The 8,864-nt window shown below is 49.4% G+C and overlaps 1 protein-coding gene across 2 annotated transcripts; it reads left to right on the forward strand.

Moving 5' to 3' along the window:
- The first annotated feature begins 3,014 nt into the window (after nucleotides 1-3,014).
- LRATD1 (LRAT domain containing 1) lies at nucleotides 3,015-7,433 on the forward strand. 2 transcript variants are annotated; one of them, XM_073897010.1, is made up of 2 exons: nucleotides 3,015-3,312; nucleotides 4,219-7,433. In XM_073897010.1, exon 2 carries the CDS (start codon nucleotides 4,255-4,257, stop codon nucleotides 5,134-5,136), a length of 882 nt encoding a protein of 293 aa, XP_073753111.1. In that variant the 5' UTR covers nucleotides 3,015-3,312; nucleotides 4,219-4,254; the 3' UTR covers nucleotides 5,137-7,433. The 2 variants fall into 2 exon arrangements, with proteins under 2 accessions (XP_073753111.1, XP_025723548.1); XM_025867763.2 differs by having other exon boundaries at nucleotides 3,015-3,244.
- Nucleotides 7,434-8,864: the final 1,431 nt, after the last annotated feature.

Raw genomic sequence — 8,864 nt, forward strand, 5'->3', positions numbered from 1 at the left:
CCTTGGACACTCCATCTCAGGTTAGCTTTTCCCTGGGGCAAGAAACAGACAGACCTGGACATATGTCATAACAAGTAGGACATGGAACCCTCCCCTCTTCCACCAGTAACATTAATAATACGTAGCATTTATTGACAGGTCACTACGTGCCAGGCACTGTGTCTCACACAACTTAATGGGATAGGTACTATTTTATCACATTTTACAGATGAAGAAACTGACACCCAGAAAGTTTCCATAACATACTCTAAGTTACCCAGATGGAAAATGTTGAAGGAAAATTCAAATTACTTGGCTTCCAGAATTTGTGCTTTTGAGGACTATATTTTTCTTTTGGAAAACTGTATTTCTTCAGTGTAAAAAGGCAGGATGGGGTGAGGAGTAACAGACAAAACAATTACCAACCAATATTTTGTGATGAAAATAAAAGTTAGGTTTTCTGATAGTGGAATCCATTGAGTTGACTGGCTTACTTCTTGCTTTATTATCTTTGTCATTGCAAAAGCCTACAAAGTTGAAATGCGTTTATCTTATTTTACTTGAACTCCTTCTTTTCCACACCTCCTAGTCAGTGTGTTCTCTGCTTTATATTCCCAGCTGGACTCTCAGACTATTTATTTTCCTTTGTGATCACTAATGCTGTGAGCTTCTTACCCTGGCAGGGGGAGGGGGTGGAAAGGAGATTCAAAAAGTTGCATCTTGATGTTTTAAACTTTTGACACTATATCTTGAAGCACAACAATATATCTTTTTGTTCATTATCCTTTAGAATGTTAGGATGCTAAGCAAAGAGGAACAACTTGCTTCCTCTGTAGTCTGGAATGGTCTATGATAGGTCAGGTAACACAACACGGCATCCCAGCAAATATGCTATAAATATTTGTGTACAAGATCTTTTCAAAAAAATTTATTATGTTCAGTTAGTCAGCATACAGTGTGTACAAGATTTGATCTTGGGATAGACAGGAGATTGAGAGAGAGAGAGAGAGAGAGAGAGAGAGAGAGAGAGAGAGAGAGAGAAGAGGTTATTCAACACCAAGTACAGAGCTACTTTCAATGAGCCCGTCTCAAACACCAGTACTGAACGCTTCAGATACTCCCTCCCAGAGATCATTAAATCCAGTTTACAACCAGACCAATGGCTCACTTCTTGATTTCTGAAGTCACTTGTTCAATTCCCTTGACTTCAGGGCCAAAACGAATTGTTTATTATTTATAGAGAGTATAAAAAAGTCATCGCAATCTGTGGCTGGTTCCAAGGATAGTAACTTGTATTCTTATAACTTGCACATGGCCAAATTTCTGAAAAGATTTACGTATGTTAAATGTATGCAGATGATCATTTTAAAACCATTTCTCCCAGCAATACTTATTAAGCATGTAATTTTGAGAAATCACTGCATTTGGAGGCTATGGGATATACAGAGACCTTCAGAAAGCAGTTTGACAATCCTTAAGAATTGTCTACGAAAAAAAATAAGGGTTTCTATAATGTGCCATCAGTCCGCGGGTAACTTCTCTGGGACACCAGTTTTCTCATTTCATGAAACAAGATTTTATTAACTCAATGAAGAGTAGAGTCAGGTTAAAGACTGGCTCTGGAGTCCCACGGGCCCTCCAGAGATTGCTGGCCCCCGGATTTGGGCCCAGCTTCCTCATCCGTGGCAGTGGGTGGTATAAGAAAATCCTTTCCAGGGGCATGAGGATGAAATCACCCACTTAAACCTCTTACCATAGTGCCTCCCCACTGACAAGTGATCAGGCTGTTTTCCATCTTTATGATTGCTGATGGAACCCAGTGTACACTCGGCATTGTGAAAGAGATCCACAATACAAAGTTGTGTAGCACGCCAATCCTCCAGGCGTTCCCTTTGTAAAGAGCAAGAAAGTCAACACAGGTTTGTAATTTAAAAAAAAAGGGGGGGGGTTAAGAGCTCTAAGAGTTTGTACCTGCTGCCAAAGGCGCACAAAGAGGAAGCACCCGATTCTCCCTGGTGAACGAGAGTAACCTTCACCAAAAAGCTTCAGGAGCCTTCTTGAGAGTAGAACCAGATGTCTAAGACACTTCAAGGCTTAAGTTTTTTCTAACTACTCATCTAGAATTCCGTATGTAGGAAAGTCCTCTTTCAACATCCAATATTCATAACTCATTCATGCATTAACTTTCCATCCAGAAATGCAATCGTTAATTACTGCTGGACACCCTTCTGCCACAAAACCAAACAAAAATTCCTAAGCAAAGGTAGCTCTGGGTTTCGGCTATAAGGCATTTGTGATGCACTCTTTCATAAAAAATCGCAGCCCCAAATCATAGGCCCAATTAGGGAAAGGGCTGGTCAAGGCTCCGATTTTTCAGCAGCGTTTGTCAAAGGTGCTCCTTTTAAACCGGGCGCCAGTGCTGGGTCAGCACTTTCACACGGATCAGAGATGAACTGAACGTCGTAAGCACAATGTCAAAGGCATGGGTGCCTGCAGGGAAAGTCTGTGGGCAGATGATCCGCTCAGGGTCGTCGGGAACCGAGACCCCCGGGGCGCCTAGCAGGGTCCAGGTGCCCGCCTCCGACAATTTCGCTCCCCGCCCCGGGCCGCCCTCAGTGCCAGGGTACACTGGGGTTCTTCTCCGCCCGCAGACTCAGCTTCATCGCTGGGGTCTGTACTCCCTGAACACAGAACTCGGGCGGACCGCTGTCAGTCAGGATCGGCTTGGAAAAGCTGCGCGGGCGGGGGGCGAGGGTGGAAGCTCGCAGCCGCGCCATGCAGAAGCGCTGCGCCCCTCGCGCGTTCTCCGCGGATGCCCACACCTCCACTCCCCGGGGCTGTGCGCGTTCTGGTGCGCGGGGGCCGGGCGGGCCGGGGCGGAGCGCGCGCTGGAGACCCGCCCCTGCTCCCCTCCCCCTCTCGCGGAGATTGACGGGGCCTTGGGCACCCGCCCCAGCCAATGAGCGCGTCCCGGGGCGGGCCCTGGAACCAGCTGCTGAGGCTACTTAGGAGTCTTCGGCTCCGTTGTAGGGAAGCAGAACGGAGTCGGGACTGCCCAGGTGGAGTCGGGCGCCCCAGCCAGCGCGGACCGGCAGGCGCACGGGCACCGCGCCGGGTACCGCACCGCACCGTTCCGCGCGGGGCAGAGCGGAGCCGCAACCCCACGCGCCGCCCAGGACCCACTCGCCATCGCCGCCTCCGCAGCACCCATGGGGACCAGGAGACTTTAAAGGAGTTTGGGGTTTCGGGAGCAGGGAAATCACGGGTACGGAGAGGCGCCTTTCTTTGCCTTGGAAACGGTTTTTCTTCGTCCGACTTTGGACCCTGTGCCGGGTAGGAGGGAAAGGGGTCTTTTGGCTGAAAGTGGACCTCCCTACACAGCCCGCACCCGCAACCCGCACACAGACACCGCACTGGCTTCCCCCATCTTTCCCTTTCCTCTTTGTTAGGTTATTTTAGACAGAACGGCCTCGCCCTGGCGCAGCCCGATTGGCTCTGCTGGGGAGAAGGCAGGAGAAGTAAGGGGCAGAGTGCACCTGCTTGTGTGGGCAGGTGTGCCCGGGTGCGTGGGTGTACGTGCACTGACGAGCGTGCAAGCGTGGGGTTAGAACTGTGTACGAATGTGGGGGTCTGAGTGTGTCGTCGCGAAGGTTTGTCATTGTGTACGTATATGACATTGTCACACCGATATACCAGCCGGCCTGTCAGTGCCTGGACTCCTAAGTGAACAAAATTTTCCTGGTGTCAAGTGAGTGTCTGCGAATGTGTCCGATTGTCATTGTGCGAGGCGCTGTCGGGAGGAGTGCGACCTAGCGCAAAACTGAGAGGCTGGCGAGGGTGGGGACAGAAATGTGAGCGCAGCTTGCTCCAAGCTCTGAGGCCTTAGGCGCCCCTTCTTCCTTTCAACCTACCCCTCGGTCCTTTCCGGGGTGTCCGTCCCCCACGCTGCCCCAACCCGTACTGTCCGCCCCACTGGGACCCTGCACGCCTTCCAGCCGCCTGCCTTTTCTCTTGTGGGAGTTGGACCGGGTTCCCGGACGGGATCCGAGGCTGTGGTCGTGGCGTCTGCTCTCGCCCCAAGGACTGGTGGCTTCTGCACCCGTCCTGCCGCTGGGGCGGAACGGGTGACTCCAGTACCGGCGTGTAGGCGGGCAAGCAGGTCCTAGGGGCGCTGCACGTCCTGGGGAGGGGTAGCCCGATTCTCATCGTTGTCTCTGCCTCTCGTCTGTGCTTCCGCAGATCCCCGCTCCTGGCCCTCGCTTAGCCGCGTCATTGATGGGCAACCAACTGGACCGCATCACCCACCTCAACTACAGCGAGTTGCCCACAGGGGACCCGTCGGGGATCGAGAAGGACGAGCTGCGGGTCGGGGTCGCCTACTTCTTCTCGGATGAGGAGGAGGACCTGGACGAACGCGGCCAGCCCGACAAGTTTGGCGTGAAGGCCTCCCCGGGCTGCACTCCCTGCCCGGAGAGCCCCAGCCGCCACCACCACCACCACCACCACCTGCTGCACCAGCTGGTCCTCAACGAAACTCAGTTCTCCGCCTTCCGGGGCCAGGAATGCATCTTCTCCAAAGTGAGCGGCGGCCCTCAGGGCGCCGACCTGAGCGTCTACGCTGTCACAGCGCTGCCCGCGCTCTGCGAGCCCGGCGACCTGCTGGAGCTGCTGTGGCTGCAGCCGACGCCGGAGCCGCCCGCCCCGCACTGGGCCGTCTACGTGGGTGGCGGGCAGATCATCCACCTGCACCAAGGCGAGATCCGCCAGGACAGCCTGTACGAGGCGGGCGCGGCCAACGTGGGCCGAGTGGTGAATAGCTGGTACCGCTACCGCCCGCTGGTGGCCGAGCTGGTGGTGCAGAACGCCTGCGGCCACCTGGGCCTCAAGAGCGAGGAGATCTGCTGGACGAACTCGGAGAGCTTCGCCGCCTGGTGCCGCTTTGGCAAGCGGGAGTTCAAGGCGGGAGGGGAGGTGCCGGCTGGCACTCAGCCCCCGCAGCAGCAGTACTATCTCAAGGTGCACCTGGGCGAGAACAAGGTGCACACGGCCAGGTTTCACAGCCTGGAAGACCTCATCCGCGAGAAGCGCCGCATCGACGCCAGTGGTCGCCTGCGAGTGCTCCAGGAGCTCGCCGACTTCGTGGACGACAAGGAGTAGCCCTGTGGGGGGCCTCCCGCACCTCCTGTCTCCCCGCGCCCCGCTCCTTTCCCCGCACCCGGGCCTCCAGGCCGGCGATCCACGACCCCCGCCCCCTCGAGCGCCCTCCTGCGGCGGCCAGTGCCCAAGGCTGCACCCTCGCACCCCTCCGGCAAGTGGCAGGAAGTCTCAGGAACTGGCCCCGGGACCAAAAGGCAGCTGTGCGCGCCTGGCGGAGACCCCCGGTGGTGGTGATGACGGTGTTGGGAAACCCAGCGTGCGCTTTCCCCTTGAGTTGTAACGGGGGAAAGAGAAAGGGCTGAGGGGAGCAGGGACGTGGCTTTCCCCGCGGGTCACTAGTCCGTGACTGTCACTGGACCTACTGTAAAGGGAACCATCACCGCCCCCAAACGCGCACACACAGACCAGTCAGAGGTGAGAAATGATCTTTTCAGGGCACAGTTCAGCTCCTGTATGAATGTGCCCCCAGATTGCAGGATTTCCAAGAAATCGAGCCTGTCCCTTAGGCACTTGTGAATAATAATTACACAAGCGAGCACTTCGGGACTCCGGGTTATCCCGAGGCTGCCCGGCATTCTTCCAGCTCTCCAGCCCCAAGTCTCCCGACGTTGTATTCCAGGCTCCGGGTAAAGCTCTTGGGTTTGCTTCCAGTCCTTTCCACCGAGGGAAGCGAATGCCACGCTCGCCCCATTTGCCTGTGAGTCTCCCTCGCTAGCAGAAGGGAAGCCTTTCTGGTCCCGAGAGGAAAATGGCGCAGCTAATTTGGTGCGGAGCGCGGGCCCCGCCCCCGGCGGGGAAAAGGTTCACCTGGTGTCTGGGAACTTCAATTTGTGGAGAAGGTCGCTTGTTCTAACCCTAGATTGCTCCTTCCTTGGGCTGCATTTCAAAAACAGTAGTATTTTTTAAAGGGTTGGAGGGAGAAGACATGGCAACATTCCAGAAACCAGCATTATTACAGCACCATAGCCAGGATATTTAGTTTGGCTTTTCCTAACATAGAAATCTTAGAAGGTGGGGAAGTGGAAATAAAGTTTTTAAAAGTGAGAGAGCAGGTTTCCAACTATGTCAACAAAGCCTATCGTGTTGATGTTTTTATTGACCATTTTAGCAACATGCTAATAAAATTTCAAATTGAAATTTTTATTTTCATGGCTTTAATCCATGATAGTTTAAATACTGGGGGCCATTAAGAGTGGACTTAGCTAAGAGCTTAGCTAACATTATGCCTTTTCACTCTATTTTTCTCAAATCTTATGAGAATTCTGTTTTTTAATATTGCAGTTAATTTTCTGGCTTGAAACGGCAGTCCTAGTAACGGTGAAGTTATTAAATGTGTATATTGTACTGAATTTCTGTCAGTTAAGGGGTTTTATTGCTTTGGTGGAAATTGCTAGCAGGTTCCATGAGGTTTCATTTCTCCATGTTGTATACCATTACCATTTCACATCTGTATTTCTATTTTTCTTTCTCTCTGCTTGATGTCCTTAAGGAATCCAGAATTGGTGGCTTCCACCCTCCCCGCCTTAGCCAATCCCACAATCCATTCCTGAAAACCAGAAAGGACCTGTAGTAGGATCAGGGCAAATGTGTCTTTTTCAAAATAAATAAATAAATAACGAAGGCTGTTTGAAACCCCTTCCTTGGGCAAGGATGTACCAACTTCTCTCCCTGTGCTGCAGCCCCCGCCTGACTGTTACTTGATTCAGTGTTAGACACCTAGAGCATCTATGTCCCTTTCCAGGGGATTTGTCAAATAATGGTGTTTAGCTAATTGTTGCAAGCAATTGCATATTGACAGCTATGATTTAGTTGGACGGCAAATATGGCCAAAGCCAGTTTCTTGGCATTTCAGAAATAATGCAATAAAAACTAGTCGAGGTTAGCTGAGACTGGAAATGCCTTTTTCATGGTGAAATGATTCATTTCTGTTTTGTTTTTTGGTTTCCATCTGGATTCATTCCCTGATCTTGAATCAAAAGGTCAGATCAATGAAATATGAACTAGAGTATTTTTCTTAAGCCTATTGAGTGATTTATTTTTTAAAAAATGTTTAAATGCATATGCTTTTCTTTCAGCACACATGACAGCAAAACTTTTGTAATAACTAACTTACCTTTGCATGTATGGAGAACTGAAAGTCACTTATTTCCCTAACTTATTCCTCTTTCAAATAGCAGATGGCAGATCATAAACCGAAATTCTTTATTGTATTTATCCTCTCCACATTCTTTACTGTGTCCCCTCCTACTGTACCTTGGCTCTCTGCTGTATTAAACACCATCCTAAGCACTTGTTCAGCAGGACTCCTTCTTCACATTTTGTCCTCCACCTGTCACTCAGAGGGTGGGACTTAAGCAAAAGAAATGAATCGGTTGATCACACCTAATACTAACATTTATCTCCTCTGATGGCACATAATCTGATTTTTCTCTTACCGAGAGGGTCACTGTAACAGCTTAGCAGCTTTACACATGCTGAGACTAAACTGGCGGTAAAAATAAAAGTTTGGCAGCCAAAGCAGAATTTATTCCTGTCCTGGTCTATTACGGATTGTGTTGATGATAAGACTTCTACAAGTTCACAACAGGAAAACACTCGTTACAAAAGGAATTCCTGGTCCGTGTTAGTTACAGCCAATGGCAAAGTAATTCAGATCATAGTGCATCAGGAAGAGGATATTATCAAGATATTATCTAATAGCTTTATCCCGAAAAAGGGTATTTTTAGGGCATTATTAGCAATGTCAGTGAAACCAAAAAGAGCGAAGTTCCCTTGGGAGATGGCATGGACGGACTTGATTTTTATTTCGAGTGAATATAATACCTCTGTATTTTATCAGAGTTCTAAAAGTTAAAGCCAGAAGCCTCCTAACGTTTTCTTAGAGGTCAGGAATTTAGTTTTGGTTGTAGTTCTCCTCGAGAGAACAGAGCTTCATAGGACCTTTCATGATGCTCACTGTGGCTCAGCCGGAGGTCAGGGCTATGGGCTATCTGGTATAGAGGAAAAGACCCTTATGCGTCCGTTCTTTCTCCACCTTCAGAGGCTGACTCTGAAAAGCAAAGTACTAAAAAAAAAAAATTTTTTTTTTACTCCAAAGAGTGCTCTGCTACACATTTTGTTATATATAAAAAAAAAAAAGCTAGGGAGGAGGAGAGAGGTTGCGCGTATTTTACACAAAACCAGGTCCCAAAGTGTATTACTTCATTAAAAAACAATCCTGTAGAAATGACATATATTACATTTATTTTTTAAAAATTTAAAGTATATCCATGAGCCAAATATACATATATATAAAGTTCCTCAATATTTAACATTTTAAATCCCTGTAATGACTGCATTTTATGAAAAGACTAATTGTTTTCACTTATTGTTAACCTTTGTGCCATATTAGAACAAACATAGAAGCAGCTGAAAGTCCAACAATGTTTCATGAGTTTACTACCTTTTTTTTAAGAGGGGGGGTAGAGAGAGAGCATGGCAGGAGTGGGAGGTGAAGAGGGCAGAGGGAGAGGGAGAGAGAATCCTATTCCACACCAAGCATAGAGCAGGACGCGGGGCTCCATCCATCTCACAACCCTGAGATCATGACCTGAGCCAAAATCAAGAGTCAGCTGCTTAACCGACTGAGCCACCCAGGTACTCTGATTTTACTATCTTTAAAAAAAAAATTTGATGTTTATCTTCCTCTTTGTGTCATGTTTCTATGGTGAACACTTGTTTGAATAATG

The sequence above is a fragment of the Callorhinus ursinus genome, unplaced genomic scaffold (assembly GCF_003265705.2).
Source record: "Callorhinus ursinus isolate GAN/ISIS: 27379988/994484 unplaced genomic scaffold, GSC_fseal_2.0 scaffold10, whole genome shotgun sequence".
NCBI classification, from domain to species: domain Eukaryota; kingdom Metazoa; phylum Chordata; class Mammalia; order Carnivora; family Otariidae; genus Callorhinus; species Callorhinus ursinus.